The 19,769-nt window shown below is 50.6% G+C and overlaps 1 protein-coding gene across 2 annotated transcripts in view; it reads left to right on the forward strand.

Annotated features, from left to right (window-relative positions):
• Positions 1-13,148, forward strand: part of Stum (stum, mechanosensory transduction mediator homolog) — a 58,691-nt gene extending 45,543 nt beyond the window's left edge. The window contains exons 2-4 of one of the 2 annotated variants that reach the window (XM_063239414.1): positions 4,067-4,246; positions 6,617-6,625; positions 7,611-13,148. In XM_063239414.1, coding sequence (XP_063095484.1) covers positions 4,067-4,246; positions 6,617-6,625; positions 7,611-7,645 — 224 coding nt within the window. In that variant the 3' untranslated portion in view covers positions 7,646-13,148. The remainder of the gene's footprint in view (positions 1-4,066; positions 4,247-6,616; positions 6,626-7,610) is intronic. The other variant, XM_063239415.1, reaches the window with a different exon arrangement.
• The last annotated feature ends 6,621 nt before the right edge of the window (positions 13,149-19,769 follow it).

Here is a 19,769-nt window from a genome sequence, read left to right on the forward strand (position 1 = left end):
TCTGTTCTTATATTGGATTTCTGGAATTTTGATTATATTATAATGCCTGGGTGTTGTTCTGTTTGGGTTGTAGGTGGCTGGGGTCCTATATGCCTCATACATCTGAGTATCTTTACCTTTTGCTAAATTAGGGAAATTCTCCTGGATTATTTCTGTGAATAGCTTTTGTAGTCCATTTGTTTGTGTCCCTGTTTCTTCTTTTATGTTCTTAATTATTAAGTTATAGATCCTCTTATCATCTTCCAGCCTTTGTATTATAGCTGTTTGTTTTCTTGTTATTTTTAGTAAGTTTTTCATTTCATGCTCCCACATTACAAATCTGTCCTCCAGTTCAGATAATCTATCCTTAGTTTCTTTCAAGCTGTTATGCCAGCTTTCAATAGAGTTTTTAGTTTCCTGGTAATCTCTTTGAACCTGCTTTATGTATTTTGTTTTCTCTATTTTCTCCATCAAACAATTCTCCCCTTTTTTTCTGTTCTTCCATTCTGCCATCTGTTTTTTCTTGGGTGGTACTTAGCATTTCTCTAACTATTCTACTTATATCTTGCTTTAGGTCATTAAATACTTCACTTTTGAACTCATATATGAGGCTCCGTAGATATCGCTTTATGTCTATTGGTGCCATGTCTGATATTCCATATTTTCTGTCCTCATTCTCCTTTGCATTTACCTTTCCTGGATCAGTGTTCTCAGGACTGGCGACCAAGGACCCTTTTTTGTTGCCTCCTCTTCTCATATTTTTTGTTCCTTCCATAAAGGCGTATATAGGAGGCCCAGTTTCTTTCTTTGTTGGTTACAGTTTGTTTGAATCACACTGGTTAAGTGTTCCCGCCCACTGCAGTGTACTAGGGAGACACAGACCTGGGCCACCTAGGCTGTGCCTGCCCCTCCAGGTCAACCTACTGAAGGCTTCACTGCTAGGGTATCCAGTGGGCTGCCTGCCTGGGGATCCCTCCACCAGGCCCACTCCCTATGGAGTGTTTGCTGACATCCCCATGGACCAGCCTTGTGTTCCACCCCCAGTCCCCTGAATGGGCTCCACATCCAGATCCTTGCCCTGCCGTCAGCATCTGGGATCTGACAACTCTTCTGTGAAGTCCTTCCTGCTGTGGCCAAATAGATTCATCACTGTGCCTCTGTGACCCAGCATGTCCCCCGACAGGAGGGTCCAGGCAGCTGGGCCATGTATCCCTCACCCATCCCCTTCCTATTCCCAGGACTTACCACTGGCATCTGGTGGCACTCATGGAATGAATTAGAACTGAAATATTGTACTGGATAGAGATCTTTAACTGGTGGGACTCATTTAAAATAATTAACATATCTTCCTATGAAAATATACTAACATCATTTTTAAAGTTACTATTGAAAATAATAAACCATGTTTTTGTTTTTATTTTATCAATCTAGACACATAACTTTTACCTTCTAAGGTGTATATGACTTCCTATGGAAAAAGGGATCACTCTTATTTAGTGAAATCTAAATTAACGCAACCACAGATAATGTGTACATCTGGTGCATGAGTCAGTATGGGTTTATCCTTTGCACATGTCTTAGAGTTGTCAGGAGTATCCTGTCATGGGTAAAAGAGAGGCTAGTAGCCAAAGGTTCCCCCACACCCAAGCTAAGCCATTTCCTTTTTGAAATGAATGTAGCTGGTTCCCTGGTGTGACCTGGAGCCTCGATGTGTTGTTCACTCCAGGGATCCTGCCATCCACAGAGCACTAGGCTCCCAAACTTCCCTCCCTGACACAGCAGACTGCTGCCAGGGAGTCCTGCCGACCCCAAACAGACTGGCGTTGGAGGAGAGTCTGTGTTTTGACAGGATATGGACAGATGCCTTTGTGATGGGAAGAGTCTGACCTCAGGATCGATTTCCTTACACGCAGAACTTTCACACACATCCCATATGCATGAATGGAGCCACAGAACACGATATAATGTAGCTGTGAACCCACAGCAGAGTGCATTTGACAGGGTTCTACCACATGCAAGAACATTTATTGTTGCTGCTACTGGGCAGAACACAGCTACATAGAGACAGGTCACCAGAGCTCAGCAGGGCCCACCAGTGACAGTACCATGTATCTTAAGATACATCACAAGTGACCCTAGCTGGGGTAGGGCAACGTGGAGCAGTTCAGGGGTATTCAAAAGTCATTAAGCATGAAGGTTTCCCTTATTTTTTGATGTAAGGACGGACCACCCTAAACTGGAAAGAACTCAAGCCCTAGTCTAGACAGATGGGTCTGCGACATGGGCAATGATTGTTTCGTCTCCCTAAGCCTTGGTATCTCTGTCTGTAAAATGGGGAGATTGATAACCACCTCCAGTGTTTTATGAAAGAAAAGTAGTGCAAGCAGAGAGGCCAGCATGTGCTCAGCACACTGCAAATGTGTGGTAAGTGAGAAATTGTCACTCAGACTGTCTCCCTGTTCCTGGTCCTCTCCTACCATTTCTTCTACTTCTGCAGTGCACTCTTTTGTAATGGTATCAGCTTATGCTCATCACCTATTCCCCGTGTGTGAGATCCGTGGGAAAGGAGAGTGGCATGTGCTTCCTGATGGTCCTCGAGTTCCCTGCATCCTCCTGCATTTACTTCCAAAGCCCAAGTCCATGTCCTTGTCATTGCTGCTTCTCCTCTCTATTTATCTCTCCCATCTCAGACAATCTAAATCCACCAATACCCCAACAGATTAATTTTCTTAAATTGATTGATTTTAATTAATTAATTTTCTTAAATTAGAATTTATTTCCCTTGCATTGCTTTCCTGCTCAGAACGCTCTGTGTAAGGCCCATTTCCTGTAGGCCTGTGTAAGCATTTGCAGCCCTCCACAAAGGGCCCCCAGTTGTTCCCCTGCTTTGTCCCCATCAATTCCTCCCTTACCTCTGCAATGGCCCCTCCTCTAGTGATCTCACCTGTACTTCTGCAAGCTGCACAGGCTTTCAACCCATGTTCTGCCAAGTGAGCAGGCAGAGGGGCTTCTCCACGACACCAGGACTCTGGGGGAGCCATTATAGAGGCCTCTTCATGACTCCTCAGCTTCAACCCTGGGAAGAATGGTCTAGGAGTGCCCCAGGCATCCTGTGAGCCCCTGTAGGCCTGCCTGGCTCTGTGCTGGAGCACAGGCTTTGCTAGTGACTAGATTGCCCTGGAACCCACAGCTGAACCCTCTCCGAGCTTCCTAATTCCTAGGGGCTGACTGAAGCAGCAGGGGTCCAAGAAAAGATGCCTGCCTCTGAGGATGGAGGCAGAGCCATGGACTGCAGACTCTTCTGACTTGGACTATGAGAATGAAAGTGTGTGGCATAAACTGCTATGTTTGGGGTACCCTGCTCCAGCAGTCACTAGAAGCTGATAAAGATAGTGCTACTGCTTTTCAAGGTAGGCTCAGGGACACTCAGTGAACACAGCGCTGTTACCCATAGAGGAAGAGTGAAGGTGGGCCAGCCCCATAGTGCTGGGTGTGTGGCAGATGCCCAGTAGACCTCGGGCTCCCTGCTTGAATGCTGCAGTTTAGGAACCCTTTCAGGGAATATGCTATGGGGCTGCCCTGCCTGTGCCTCGTCTGTAGTACTGGCCTGTGGGTCTCAGCTCCTGTCATCGGGTATATCGTCACCTGGCCCTCTACGTTCCTTGACTCCACCTCTGTGTCTCTTCAGCTGCACTTGCTCCCTGCTCTGGACTTGCAGGTTCTGGGAAACTGATGCACACAGCTGCTTTGCTCTTCCTACTGCCACCTGGGGGAGGGTGCTGATCTGCTCTTCCTACCCCCAGAACTGATTATCATATGACTTCTGTGCTCCCTCCCCACCCCAAGGCTCCAGGGCTGTTCCGGGCCTCACCTCATCCAGGTGGCTGCTTGCTCTCTTCAGGATGGCGATAACAAGAAGGCCCAAGGTTGACCTTTGGGTCGGGAGTGCTGCTCCAAGGCTGGGGTGCAGAATCGCTGCTCTTCAAGCTCTTGGTGGGGGGGGGGGCAGCTGGCTCTGCAACAGCAGAGGATGGACGTGTCTCCCTTGTCACCTGTGCTCTTGAGACTGACATCCTATCTCTCACAGGGACCCTTGTCTCAGCCTTCACTGTGCTGTGTGGAGCCCGCACGGACCTCCCTGACAGGCATGTGTGCTGTGTCTTCTGGCTGAACATTGCAGCAGCCCTCATCCAGATCCTCACAGCCATCGTCATGGTGGGCTGGATCATGAGCATCTTCTGGGGCATGGACATGGTCATCCTTGCTAGTGAGTAGCTGTCAGCGCTGCACCTGTCAGTGGGCCCAGGGTCTGGCAAGGTGTGAGGGCTGGAGCAGTGGCTCTAGGTCGGGCTGGATGTGAAGGCCTTTGTGGCTGGCTGAGGGCCTGCGCATTCCAAGGGCTCACCTATGTCCTCTCCACACCTGACCCAGATGCTGTAGAGAATTCTGGGTGTGTGGTAGACTGAGTGTCCTTGCAGAATCCTGAGTTACAGACACACAAAAAGAGGAGGCCCCTGTTCAGCCAAGACATAGTTGCTTTGTTTGTCAAAGAAACAGGCCCAACTCCAGGGCTGGAAGCCCTGGGGGAAGCATGGGAAAGCACAGGCCCTTGTCACTGTGCTGTCCCTTCCTGCACTTTCCAGGAAGGACAAGGCCATGTGGCAGATTTCCGCACAGGAAACCCTAGAGCTGTGTTTTTACAGCCAGAGCTGTATAATTCCCTCTCTGATTAATCTAAGCTCTTTACTTCTTGGTGCTGAAGCCTTCCTAGTCCTCCTGTGTTTTGAGTAGATCTTCATTGTCCTTTAGTGCAAACTTAATTCAAACAAAAAACTGTTCTGTAAAAAGTGTAAAGCTGCAAAAGCAGGTTCACTAATGGTTTGATTATCCTTTTATAATAACCTAGCAAAATCTGGAACCAGGAGCAAGCTATCCTAAGCAGCTGTGCAGGCAGGTCTCCCTGTACATATACCACACATGTTCCCGGATGCAGAGGTGACAACCAGGCCATATCTCAGGGACTTTGCCCTTCACCCCATTCCACCTCATCTCACCCCATAATACTCCTTATTGGGCCTTACACCCAGCAGGCCATTCACTAGAGGGATTGCTACAGCTGAAGAAAGACTGTGGCAGGTGAGGGCAGCAGAGACAGAAGGGGAAGCCCAGGGCTCGGAGTTCTAGAGTGACCTAGAATGATCCACACCAACCTAGCCTGCACTGGGATTCTGTGAAGGGCACGTACATGCCAGAGACAGGGTCAGAGACTAATGAAGATGCAGTACCAGAGCCCAAGAAAGAGTCAACGCAAGAGTATACTGGTCAGACTGGCTGCCCAGAAGCAGGTCTTCCTGGAGCAGAGGTCAGGGGAGGACAGGGGTTAAGTTAGAGCAACCCTGGCACATGTCATACAGCCAGAGTCAGCTCTTTGGGTGGTATGTACACTGATTTCTGGCATGCTGTGTTTGTATCAAATTTTTGAGAATGATCTTTGGGGAGCCACACAAGAAAGGCAGCCGCATCTGCTGTTATCCACTTTCCTGACTGGAGCAGACTCATTCCCCATCTCAACAGGGGGCCTTTGCCCTTTCCCCCAAAACTGTACCTTCCCTCATGCAATCAGTGCTTACTCTGTGGGACAGAGCGTATGTCCAAGGTGGCCCTGTGAAGGGAATGACCTCAACTCAGCTCTGTACCAGTTGACAGTGGGTAATGGGCTATTCTTGCTGGCTCGCTCAGCCCCTCCCATGAAAGTAAAGGGAACTTTTCAATGGTAATGCCACAGGGTGATCTTTCCTATGGCACCCTACAGGATGTCACCAGAAAACACAGTATCAAGAAAAATTAAGAGGAGAACCAGAGAAATAGAGAAGGAAGCGTAAGTTACAGCCAAGAACTCACACACAGGCTGCTCTAGTTATATTGGTAACAACAAATAACCAACAACAGCTTGACTCGGTTGAGTCTGAATGAGTACTTGCCAGGTCTAAGGTGGCCTTTTCCTCTTGCCCTGCCCCTGGCAGACACCGCTGGCCCATCGCAGGACAATCTCACACTTCCTCAGAGATGGCCTTCAAACAGCCACATCTGGTCAAACCAAGACGTCTGTGCAGACATCACCACAGTGGAGCTGGGGTCCTCCCCAAAGCATTAGGCTTACACAGGTGGCTGCTGGCCATAGAAAGCGCTAACCCCACAATCCAGGCACCACAGGCCTGAGACAGTGCCAGGCTGCTTCAGCCACTTGAGGTTGTTCCTGACCCTCCCCAGATCCTTGCAGATTTCACATCAAGGCCAGCATGGACTGGGGCCCGGAGGAGAAGAGCAGAAGGTGGGTGTGGCTGCAATATGGGGGACCAGCCAGTGCTTTTGATCAATATCAAGGGTAGGGAGGCCGTTGCCATGCCCCTACCCCAGCCATGCCACACACCCTGTGCTGACCACTTGGTCCCCGTGAACACAGAGCTCCCCATGCCTGAGACCCTGGGGACTGAGAAGCCACCAGTGTGGCGGGGACCTGCCACGGGCCTGTCTTGTTTTAGATCACAGGCCCTCTGAGTAGCTTCTGTTTTCATACTGTGTTTTCTCTTTCCCTGTGCTCCTCCCCCTGCTGCCTGGCATCTCTCTGTTGCTGCAGTTTCGCAAGGTGAGTCTGGTGACAGGCTGGTGACAGTCTTGTGCTGGGGGTGCCTGGCTCCTCGCCCCTATCCAAATGCATCCTCACCGCTATGCACACATCCTGCCCTGTGTTGGTCAACAGGCTTGTGTTTCTAGTTTTTAGTTGTGGAAAATGTTTAATGACAAAGGGAGAGCACCAGGTAGAACGAGTTAGCAAGTGTGCTCCACGGCCTGGGTTACCAGCACCTTTGCTAGCCAGTGGAGTCCAGGAAGCTCCTCCTTGGGCTACGTTACCTGGATGACGGTGCAGCTGGCTGTGGAGTCCACTGCTGCAACCTCAGCTATGCAATTTCACCCCAATCAGTGAGCAGCAGCTCCCCCTGTGGCAGCTGCCTTCCAGCCTTCCTGCCGGGCCTGAGGGTCGCACACAGAGGCAGAGTAGCTACTTAGCACACTTGAGGCCCTAGGCTCATTCTTGGTACCACAAATTATAATAACAATTTTGAAAAATTTTTTGGAGAAAGCTCAGGAGTATCAACAGTGTTTTTAGGGCTCAGAGTGCTCCTGTCCCCCACCTTGTCCCAGCCTTCCAGTCAGTGGCCTCCTGCTACGTGCTTCCTTCTGTCGTCCCCTTCGTGACCTGTATCCGTGTTGGAGACCCTCCCTGTACTTTCTCCCCAACCTCTGAATTCCAACGTTACACTACACCAGTGCAGGGGACACTTAGCTACAGTGGCTTCCAGGGTGTGGACTCAGGAGCACATGGATGGCATTTCAGGCTCCACCCTAAATACCCCCTCATAGATTCCCAATGAACTCAGGAATCCATGATTCTTAATTCATTAACTTTTTTCCGATTAAAAAGTCAAAGCCCTCAGGAAAATCCGGGCCCTGGCAGGGCAGCCATATATGCTGGAGTATGAGTAAGGCCTCTTGTGGTCTGGGGGCTCCTCCTGGAGAAATCGTAAAGGAAGCCAGCATCTGACCACCTCTCTTCTTCCTCTCTCTCACAGGGTACAAGGAGCAGGGCATTCCTCAGCAGCTGTGAGCCCATGGGACCTGCCGGGGAAGCCCAGAGTGGCCCTAAGGAGGCTTCACCAGGCAGCTCTGGGCCCAAGGACCTTTCCATGCTCTCTTCTGCTGTGTCCTGGATTTGGGGTGAAAAGGGGGTATTTTAAAGAATATATTATTTATTTTGAAAACTTATCTGCTTTTCCCAGCCAGCTCTGAGGGCTGCTGGCTCCCCCTCCTGCTCGGGAAAGCAGTGTAGGCACCTGAAGCATCCGTCAGGGAGCAGGGAGGCAATGAGCGTGTGGGCACAGACAGGCTGGGCTGCTTCGACTTAACCTTGCTCAGCAGAGCCTACTGCTTGCTGCTGGGCAACCAGCTGTCAAACAGGGTCTCTGTGGGCCCTGCCAAGGTGACTGAGAGCAATTTCCATGCCCTTCATGCCTCACTGGGTTTCCTTGCTCTGTGGTCTCCAGGGGACAGCAGCAGGGTGGGAGTGAGGATGGCCGGATGCCTGGCCCTGCAAAGGGCCTGTACTCATGGCTGGCCCAGGGCCGTGTCTGCCTGCTTGCTGCTGAGAGCTGTGGTTGGGCGGGTCTTGGCTTTGTTTCCCTGTACGAGGGGGCAGGGATTCCACCCCCCAGGCACAAGCGACAGAGGTGCCAGAAGTTCAGGCACAAAGGTGCCATACTGAGGCATGAGGGGGCATGCCACATAGTCTTCTTCAGAGTGTGCAGTGCTTCTCCTGGTCCTCACGGCTTTCTCTGAAGTTCTCAGAGCGACATGAATCTCCAGGTGCAGAACTTCCTGCACCCCAACTAGTGCATGCACACTTCTGCCGAGAATCATGTGAAGGTCGGATGGGCCGGGATCAGTGAGAACTGCAAATAACCTCACCTGTTCAGGTTCAGTTTCACCACTAAGTAAGTCACGGGGAGAAAGTGACTGGTGGATGGCTCATGGGGCTCCAGAACATGAAGTGATGCTGCAAGGTTGTGGGCCTGGATCTGAAAACCCTACATCAAGCAGGAGCGCTGGAGGCTGGAGGAGATTGTCGGTGACGCACACGGTCCTTGGGCGCCTAGGGAACGTGCGCTTGCACAGCTCCTCTGTAAGCAACTGTTATAAAGTTAGGTCCCTGGTAGAGACAGAGACCGACAGGTGTGCGGGTTCCTGTGGTCAGGTGCCCGTCTGCAGTGATGTGAAAAGAGATTCCCACTGACAGCACCCGGACGGCTATTTTTACCTCTCTTCCTTGCACTCTTCTAATGCAGAAGGCATTCACTGGGGCTGCTCCTCAAGAGGCGCTTTTTGTCTGTCAAGGCTCAGTCAGGAGAATGACCTGGCCATCTTATCCACTGCTAGATGGGGGAAAGTGAGAAGCAGGGCCACCTCACCAGGCATCTAGCCCACCTATCCTGCACTTTGCTTGGCAACCAAAGTCCTGCTAGGGAGCGGCAACTAACAGCTTCCTGACTCCCCAAGAATCTCTTCCTGTCCCTGGTTCTCTCTGGCTTGACAGAGCCACCTGCCCACTTTGCCAAGCCCTTCAGAGTCCACTGACCCTCAGGTCCTCTGTCCTTCACAGCCCAGGCTAGCTGTGCATTTGACCCTAGGCAGTGTCTTGGCCTCCTCCTGCCCCTTCCTTGTGACCTTACTGAACCCAGGTTTTGGGGGGCTCTCTCCTGTCCAGAGCCCTCAGTATCTTGAGGTCTGGGGTCTGATTTGGTTTTGTGCAGAGAACCTGAGCCTTTAGCTCTGTGCACACTCATCCTCCAGCAGGCAGGGATGCTCTCTAGGAAGCTGAATCAGAGAATGGAGCCACCCCTAGGATCACCCCTAGGATGATGCCACTCCACAACTTCCCCATGCAGCCCACTGCCCATACCTACCCCAGCCCACCAGCTCCCTGCCACTACCCAAGTGACAAGTCTCTGAGAGGCTGCCCCCAAGGGGAGAGGACAATCTCATTCTTCTGGTTGGGGCTGGGGGTAGCTGCTAAGGGAGTAGCAAAGAGAATAGTTGATGTCACATGTTCAGCGATACAATCCAGACTCAGGCAGGGTTTCCTAGAGTGGCAGGTGTCACCACAAGTACCCATTTGGGATGGTTTAATACAGGGGTATGTGCTTGGAAGTCCCTCCCCTGTTCACAAAATCAAGAGCTTGCAGCCTGGGGCCTCTCCACAGAGAACTGGATTCAAGGAGCTAGGAGGCCATACTAGGCACCTGTTGCTGGACAATGCATTTGGGAAGGTGACTAGGGGTAGGGCCAGCTCAAAATATCAGCCCTTTGAGACACCATGGTCTCAGCATTGGCCTCAGAAGAAGGGGTGATGATAGCCACCTGGGCCATCAGAGAGCTGTGTTCGTGTAGGAGACTACAGCTGGCTGAAGAGCAGAGAGCTCTGCCACTAGCAGGCACTTAAATGGCTTGGGGGCTCCTGGTGACAGTGGGGCTTTGCCTGTCTTGCTCAAAGGCTAGCACAAGATGACAGTGCAGAGGTGCAGGGCCCCTTCCCCTCCCAGCCTCTTGAAGGTCAGTGTATGGCAGATGCTGCCTAGCTGCAGGAGTCATAGTGAGTGAGACACTTCAGGCCTAATGGTGACACTGTGGCAAGAGTGGGACCCTGATGCTAGGTGAGGCCTCTGGCAGCTGGGGTGTCCTGGGGAGCTGTTGAGGACTTCAGGCTGAGATGCCCAGGTGGTAGGCACAGCAGGAGCCAGTGGCACCCATGGGGCTTGCCATGCTGATACACTGCTGGCCTTCCCCTGGGCGAGTGCTGGCTGGGAAGGAAGGAAGGGACAGGCAGCAGGGTCCCCTCCCTCTGCTGCCCCAGACCCACATGACTACATAAACAGCCCCACATGCTGGCCCTGCCCATTGCCCTTCCCTATGCTGAGTTCTCCAGAGGTTCACAGAGGCTACTAGGCCAGGGCTCACAGGGGCGGAGCTGGCAGTGGCCCCACAGCAGGGGCAAAGTACCCGCAGCCCTGCCCAGAGGAGGGAGACATCGGAGAGTGGGAGACCCAGAGAGGTTCCTCAGGAAAGGTCTTTACCCCACAGACATAGGAAGGTGAAAGAAACCAACCTCGGGAAGGAGCCCCCCGGCCATCACCCCACCCTATAGTGCTCCCTGTCCTCAGTTTTCCCCTAAGCCCACACATGTGGGCTTAAGCAGGACCCCCTGAGGGTCTGAAATGATGGGTTTAGAGTAGGTCTGGCATTTGGAGCCACCTGGTCCTACCCCAAAGAGCAGGTCCCTGCTTTTCCCACCATGCAGACACACAGCCCACAGGGGAGTCAGCCTCCTCCTGTCCCCATGCTGGCTCCCACGGCCATCTCAGGCCCCCACTGAGGTCACGATGCCTTTTACTGTGTTAGCAGTGTTTGCAAAGAAAGTTGGAATATGAGCGTAAATTCTCTGGCTAGTGATTGGAAGTGTAGTTTATGGTCACTGTCTCCCCTCTTGCTGGCATCCTTTGAAGGTCCCATCACAAGGGCTGAGGGAGGAGGCTTTCAAGGCCCCCCAACTCTCCAGCAATTCCCCCCAGGAGTCCCCAACCTCACATGGGGTTGGGGACTTCAGGTGTGGGGCACTTCCTTGCCCCTGGACAGAGAAAGCACCCTGAGTGCCAGTGCCAGTCAGGTGGTCCTTTTTCATCAGATGGTGGTTTTATAAAAACATCAGGCTGAGCAGGGACTGAGAGCTTTCCTCAGCTTTCTTCTAAGTATCACTTTAGAGGTCCCAGGGTTCCAGAGATGGGGAAGCTCTTATGCTCACAGTACACCCCACCCTACACCTCATGACACAAAGAAATGGGATCCAGGGGCTGGGGATTTAGCGCAGCGGCATAAGCACCTGCCTTGCAAGCAGGCGGTTGTGAGTTCGATCCCCGGTACCGATAAAAAAAAAAAAAAAAAGGAAGAAATGGGATCCATTTCAGCCAGAGTGGCCCCAAGTGCCCCCCATATGCCAGGAATGAGTGCTGGCCTCAGTTCTATTAGGGATGTCTTGGGCCTCAGTTTAACCTGCAATGGACCCTGGGCAGCTATCATGTATTCACATTTCTGTCAAAGCTGAGGAAGTGGAAGATCTGGCCCTTCCTGGCACACTGGGCTCCCATCACAGAGCTGCCTCTAAAATTCCAGGCCCCTCCTGGGACTGTCTGAGGGTGGAAAGGCACAGTTTGTGTGTATGCTGAGCTCCCAGTGCAAATTCTAAAGTCTTTCATTTGGGTTAACTGGGGACCTGAGTTCTCAGCCCCTCTCCCTGGATCTACCACAGTGCCCAGCACACAGGTTGGTCTGGGCTCCCCAGTGGCTGCCACAATTTTACCCAGGTGGGCAGGGGTTCGCAGGTGCACACACCCACACACCCACATGCACACAGGCATGCACGCATGCGCCCACATAGCCCCCTGACTGCTGAGCAAGCAGGACAGCTCCGCTGGGAGATTGGGGATTGGAAACTCTTACCAGGAGCCCACGCCCCCTTTCTGAGGGACCCTCTGCTCTCAGGACAGATATATCCATGTCCCTTCCCCCCATAGGGCCCTCATCCTCCTGGGGCCTCTGAGTGCGGTCCCCCACCACCCACCCTGGCTGTGTTCATCCCCACGTCCCTCGGCGTGGCCTCTGTGGGAGAGGACCCAATGGAACACAGGAAGACAAGAGGAGTGAGTCCTCTGCCCAGGGCCTCTGGGGGCTGGGACAGTCTTCTCTCCTGAGACCTCACTCTGTCCCCAGGACCCACTCCTTGCCTCCAGCGATGGAGAAAGGGAAGAAGGGGTGAGGGTACCCATGGAAACCTGTGGCTGTCCCTTTTCATGACTTAAGTCCCACACATCATACATGGCACCGTTTTAAGGACCACCCATGTGAAAACAGGCTCGGAGCGTATGCATGGAGTGCGTGCTGTGCTGAGACCTGCAGGGGCCGGCACTGCACTGGACTCAGGAGCCCTGCTTTTCTGCTAAGTGAGTCACTGTCCATCTCTATCGTTCTCAGACAGTCCTCACTATGGCCTCCCGTGCTTTCTCAGATCACTTCAACCCAGCTCCACCAGGGACCCCAGTGCACCCCAGAGGATAGTTCCAGGCCATTTCAAAGACTGGAGATTTTCTCAGAAGGAAATAACTAATGTTGGAGACCTAAGGCAGTTTCCAGACTTGCTCCAGCCCAGACCTTGCCACCTGGGCCGCAGCCTGCTGCAGCATCCATAGGCCTGCATGCTCAGGAGTCTCCATATGCACCCCAAGGATCTGAGCAGGCTCCCCATTTCTCCAGCCTCCTGCCAGCTTTGAACTCCTTCACTTGAGCAGTGTCACCATCCCTGTCATGAGAAATAAAACCCATATACATATCTTCATGTATATATTTATATATACACCTTTGTTCCCCTTATACATACATAAGGCATGCATCTCTTTGACATTCCAAGTTTGTGGGTTTTTTTATCTTGGAATATGACTTTGGAAACCTTCTTTCTCTCCCTCTTTTCTATGTAATAAACATTCACACGACCTTTCTGGTGGTTCTGAGATCTCTGTGTCCTTTCATTTTCATAATCAGACCTCTGACTGCTACAAGACACCTTTCTTCCTTGTTTGCAGTTTTTTTTGGGGGGGGGTTGCTGGGGATTGAACTCATGACCTTGCGTTTGCCAAACAGGCACTTATGCTGCTGAGCTAAACTCCCGGCCCCCCTGTCTGCAGTTTTTGCCACTGGTCTCCTTCCCACTCCAAGGGCTGCCTCACCCTCTCTCAGATCCTCTCCAAGTCCTCCTTTGTGAGAGGACTTCACAAGTCACTTTTCGAGCTCCCACACGGTGGTCATCTGATCCCTTTATGACCAAGAGTACACATGTGTCAGGATGGGAGTCCAGCTGGTGCCCAAACTCTTGCCTGACTGTTTGAAATGTAGTTGATGAGGGAAATGTGAGTGGTACATAATTTGATAATGGCGTCTCCCTAAATGAGAATCTGTGGAAGTCCTTAGAACTTAGAAATCTTAGGGAATGCTGACTTTTGAGGATGTGCAGGGCACTGCCCACATCCTAGCAAACAACTCATTCATGATTGCTGAAGACCTAAATAAATTATTGAATTTGTGGATGAGGAGGAATAAATATATTAGATGAGTAAATCAAAATCCCCAAAGCTCATGACAGGCAAAGGCAATCTAACAAGATGAAATCTAATCACATAAAAGAGTTCTGCTTGCAATGAGCCAGCCCCTCTGCCTTTCCTGGCACCTGGGGAGTATCTGACAGGCAGCTCAGTGTTCTCCAGCATCTTGATCAGGCTGACGAAACAGATACACGAAGCACAGCAGCTGGGGCGCAGTGCATCCCACCTCCCACCTGCTACCTGTCTGCAGCATCACATTCAGCATAGCCACCGTGATGGTGAGTCCCACCTCATGCCTGCTCCTCACACACCAGGACCTGCAAGGGGGCCAGCTATTCTGGTCTGTGTGCTAGCTAGATGTCAAAGTCTTTAAGCCCAGCTGCCCAAAGGAACAGTGAGCTTCAGAGGTCAGCAGTGGTGAAATGCAAGCTCAACTGCTCTGCCTGTCAAGGCCCCAAAATGCACCTAAGCACTGGGCTGGCACTAGGAACTGCCAAGAGCAGCATCCAAAGTCCAAGGAGCATAATGCACCAGGCCCCTCAGGTGCCTCACATTCTTAGGAGCATTTCTTGAGTGCAGACATCTGCCAAATACTGGATGTATCCAGATTCCCCAGTAACATTCTCAGCCAAGGGATTCTTTCTCTGGAGTCCTCCAGTTTCAGAGGGGTTGGTCACAAGGCATAATGGAAGGGGCAGTTATTATCGCCCTCCAGCCCTCAAGTTATCCAGATTCCCTTTCTTCTCTGGGCCCCAGCCCTCTTAGCCTTAGGAAGGATGACACAGGCTGAGTCAGCCTGAGCCTCTCCTGGAGGGTAAATATAGGTTCTTCATCAAGAGCTCTCCTCAAACCGGAGGGAAGAGATCATGGCTCACCCAAAGAATCCTCTGTACCTGGAGATTCCAGGCCCTGGTCAGTTACAGGAAGTGATGCAGAAGAGGACTTTGAGGGTAAAAGGTGGGTGGGGGTGGGAAGACCATGGCTGGGCCTGTGAGTGGGGTGCCAACCCAGCCTTTAACTTTCGGCCTTTGGGGAGGAGTGGAGATCAGACTTGGGGCAGAGAGGGCCAGGTGGTGAGAAGACAATGGGGCTGTGTACTGTACCACCAAGTCCAGAGGAACAAGGCAGACATTTCTCAGCTTCTAAAACCAATTTGGCCCCTGATTAAAGCTTTTAGGGAATGGTCATGTGACTCATGATTTGGTTTATTTTATGTACATTAGGAACAATTCTATTGCCCCAAGTTGAGGTGATAATAATAATAATAACCATCAATAATATCAACAACTGTTATCATTTGTGTCACACTATATTATATACAAGGTACTTCCCTCCTTCAAGAAGAGTATTCATTCGAACTGGCATTGACTCGGTGTCTACAAGGCAGGAGTATTTCTGGGTGCTGCTTTGTCTGCACAAATCTACAGGGTGACTGAGATTGCTGTCTCATTAATACCTAAAGACACAGAATGAGAGGGGTTAAGCGAATTGTCCAAAGACTCAAAGCTGATTGGTAGGAGAACCTCAGCTTTGATCTTATCTTTGTTATGTGTCAAGGGGACTCTCAGTCAGTCCCCCTACTTCCTTAAAGAACACTGCCTGGAACCCCTGTCTGGAAGCCATGCAGGGATAGGATCTGATGGCCCTGCCTCTACATGGCACCCACTGCCCTAAGCATCTGTATCTGGCCTGCCCGGGATAGCAGGTTGATGACAAGAGAGAAAACCACCCTCACTGATGGCATGGTATAGACAGAGTGTTTCCCCAACCTGTGACCAAGGACAGGAATGAAGGGTGAGTGTGTACACTTGTACTCAGGCAGGGGAGGCCCAGAAGCGGGGCAGGAGCTCACACACCCCCCTGCACTGCTCTGTGGACCTTAGAGTAAAGTCAGGGAGCCGAGGTGCAGCATGTCACACCCAGGAGCACGGATACCACAGAGCCAAGTGCACAGCGAGGGTCTAAGGAGGAGAGGAAGGGAAGGCCTTGCCCTGGCTCAGATAGGTTCCTCACCTTACTGCAGAAGAGAATCTGAGGACGTGCTAGTGAGAGGAGTGGCTGATTTACTGGGCTGCGTGAGAAAGTGGGAGAGATTGGAGATGTGTGGAAGAGCTCTGATGGTCACTGACCCATGGGTAGGTTTCTGTCCCCAAACAGAAAACTGCCACAGAAGATGCCATCAGCTAGGTGACAGGAGCTCTCCCACACAGGGAGTGCCATGGGCAGAATCAGGCCTATTCCAGTGTTGTGACCAGGATCCTTATAGAGGAGACAAGGAAGTGACATGGAAAATGGCACAATCACATCGAGGACAGTGGCCTCAAAAGGAACCATGCCCCTCACTCCTTGACCTTGGACTTCTACCTTCAGAGCTGTGAGACAACACACATCTGTTATCTAGGCTTTCTGGCCTACGAGTCTTTCTCACAGTACCTTGAGTGAACTAATGCAGTGACATAAACCAAGAGTTACCAAGATGGTCGCTTGTTGGCAGGAAGGGGCGAAGGGAAGACTCCCAAAGGAAGACGAGGCAATCGCAGGTCATCTGGTTGGCCAGCACTCTTGAGGCCCTGGAAAACTGTGGGCCAGGGGTGCCCTGGGTACTCAGCCACTTCCCAGTATCTGTGAGGCACACTCTGCAGCTGACCCTGGGCCCCACTGTCCTGGGACTGCCTAGAGGCCAGGGAAGCCGGGGAAGTGTTCTCAGCAGAGCGCTGGCTGCCTTGAGCAAGCACCTCCTGCAAACCTGGACACTACCCAGGGCTCCGAGAGAGGCTACAGCCTGGGCTGAGCCGGAGGAGGAAGAGGAGGAGGAACAGGAGGAAGAGGAAGAGGAAAAAGGCGAGGAAGAGGAAGAGGAGGAGGAGGCCTGCTACTGTGCTCCGAGCAAGGGCTTGATTGCCTCCCAGCACGGGGCTGGGTGTTTTCACTTTCACTAAAGAAGCAAGGCTAAGAACCAAAGCCTACATGGGAAAAAAACTTCTAAAACTAGGCCTATTGTTTAGTAGAGGCCAGGCCAGGAGGGGATCCCCAGAAGTCAGAGGACAGAGGATTCACTTCTGCTGTAGGTTTCTAGGAACATTTGAAGCACACCCAGAATCTCTGGGAGAAGTTGAGGCTGTGCTATATGGATTTCTGTAACAAAAAATAAGTTTGTGCTTCAAGCCTGCTGCGCCTGCCACCCTCTTCTCCCCTCATACATCCAAAACCCACCCTGTTCCCAGTCCAGCACAGCACTCACCAACAGGGAAACAAGGCTGTATGGATTGTGCACCGAAGCCCTCTCCAGGTGTAGCTCTGTCCCACTTACTGATGCAGGATAGGGTGGCGGCCCATCCCAGACTTTCCAACCAGAGTAGGTCTGTGGCTCCAGAACACCCCTCCTGTTGGGCCAACCTGGGATGAATTTTGTTTTGTTTTCTGCAACAGTTCTCAATATGCAGTTTAGGCTGGCCTTGAACTCACTATGGAGTCCAGCCTGGCCTTGGTTTGTGGCAGTCCTCCTGACTCCACCTCCTGATTGCTGGGAATACAGGCAGGAGCCACCATACATGTCTCCTGAAGCTTTTGTAAGCCTAAAATACTTAGAGTTTGTAGCTTGAAGCTACTTATGCCAATAGTTAGAAAACGGAGATGCAGAGGGGAGATGGAAGGAGTTTTACTCAATCATCCAAGATCAGTTTCAGCCCTGCCAAGCACACAGAGTAACAGCATGAGCCACCAGTGCCTCCTCCATCTTTCCCTTTCATGTTCTCTCACTAATAATAAAAAAGTCCTAGCTAAGCACATGCTCCACTGTCTCCACTATCCTCTCCCTACTCAAGGGCAATGGCCACCATCTATTCAGCTCCTGTAACATGCTAGACCTGGCCTGGATATGTCAGTCGGTGTTTCCTGACTATCACAAGTGACTGAAATAAATCAGCTTAACAAGAGGAAAGGTTTCTACTGGCTCACAATTTCAGAGGCTTCCATCCACTACTGGCTACCTTTGGTCTTTAGGCCTGTGGTGAGGCAGCCTGTCATGAAGGGAGCCCATGGTAAAGGAGGGAGTTTACCTTATGACACAAATGAACAGGAAGAAGAGGGGCTAAAGGTCAAAGGCATAGTCCAGTGACTAACATCCTGCTACTAGGCCCTGTTTCCTAAAGGTGCCACTACCTACCACTACTTCCATGGGCTATCAATGTCTATGCTGTCAGGGGACATTTTGGATCCGCGCTACAGCACTGCCCCTCTCCCCCCACACACCAGGCTGCGGGACATGTGTAATCATTTTCAAAGCATGACAAGTAATAAGCAGGATATTTTTGTGTTTCAGTTTTTCATCTCTATCTGTCCCTCCTGCCTTAAATGATGGTAAAATAAAACATTATTTAGAAGAAAAAGATGTTACTGTACACATGAACAATGCCAATTAAACCTGTTCTTAATATGAAAAGTTCCAACAAAGATTAACTTTCCCACATAAACACTCACTTTTCCCATCAACCCGGCGGCAGGCTCTGACCTGGGCTGCAGGTCTACAAAAATTCACGATCTGCTTAATGAGGAGTCATAGAAAGAATGATAAACTGGGCCTAAGCCTCTGTTTTCTTAAGCCTCTTGGAAACTTGAGCCCAGAGGGTAGAGTTCCATATTCACTGGGAATTCTCTGAGGTTTCAGACCTTCAGCCAGGGTTCTAATTCTTCTCAAAGTAGGGCTTAGGGCCCAAGTGGCTTCAAGGAAGGGCCAAATGTCTCAGACATGAAGTGCACTCTTGAGCACAGCCAGCTTCTGTAATATTTTCACTTTCTTATGCCAACAGTGAACCTATGCCAGGCACATTTAATTTCGAGGAAAGAGTAGAATTAAAAGCAGCATGCTGCTAATTGGCATGAAGCACACCAGTATATTGGCCCCTCATCCTACCTCCCACCTTCTACCTAAAATGGAAAATATTTTATGCAAAGAATTCCTCTGCATAAAATCTGAAGGGGAATTTCTTTTCCTTGGCTTCCTGCCTGTTGGAAATGCTGGTTATTTAACCCATGCAAATAGGCCCAAGCCAATAGGTTTAGGGGCTTGATGAATTTCATTTGGATCTTAAAGAAGGTAGACAGAAAGAGAGCAAGCATTTTGGGAAAATGAAAAGCTAGGCCTTTGGAAAATGTGCTTGGTGACTTGACAAGGATTTCTGAAGTGCCTTGTAATCTCAGTGAAAGCATGTATTTTAATGGGCTCTGTTCTATGTTATAAGACTCAAAAGACACTGTTTAAGGTGGGCACAGGTTTTATGTAAGCTGACATGAGTTAGGATTACATAATTTTTATGATGCGAAGTTGTAAGTAAGATTCATTTTATACATGGAATTCCATTATTCCAACACTGTTCTTTTCTCCACGGAGGTGCTTTCACATCTCTGTTGACAATCGATTTATCATACATGTGTAGACCTCTTCCCCAGTTCTTGATTTATCTCCTCACCATTGTACCAGTGTCACACTGACCCAGCTACTGTAGCCTCACAGTACATCATGGAATCAGCTGGTGTGAGTCCTACTTTACTCCTGCTCAAACTCATTTTGCCTAAGATCAAATTTCAAAACTGACATCTGTATAGCAAGGGTTTTGGTCACTATAACAAAATACCTGAGACTACAACTTACAAAGAAAAAAAGATATATTTTAGTTCACAGTTTAGACATTCCAATCCAGGATGGATGGCTTAGAGTCTGTGGTCATACGGACATCACGGCAGGAGTGTGTAGAATAACACCACTCACCACACGCGGGAGCAAAACCGAAGAGGAGGACACTGGGGACCCACAATCTCCCCAGGGGGGCACCCATGCCAAGTGACCTACCTTTCTCCAACCAATCCCCACCTCCTAAATGGTCCACCAACTCTGTGTTGCCACACTGAGACCATCCTTTAACATGGAAACCCTCAGAAAACATTTAAGATCCAAGCTTTACAGTATTAACAAAATTGAGTTTTCTCAGGTATGAACACAATATTTCACTGTATATATTTAGCCCTTTGTTTATT

The sequence above is a fragment of the Cavia porcellus genome, unplaced genomic scaffold (genome assembly GCF_034190915.1).
Source record: "Cavia porcellus strain 051 isolate PalLab524CR breed Dunkin Hartley unplaced genomic scaffold, mCavPor4.1 scaffold_28, whole genome shotgun sequence".
NCBI classification, from domain to species: Eukaryota; Metazoa; Chordata; class Mammalia; order Rodentia; family Caviidae; genus Cavia; species Cavia porcellus.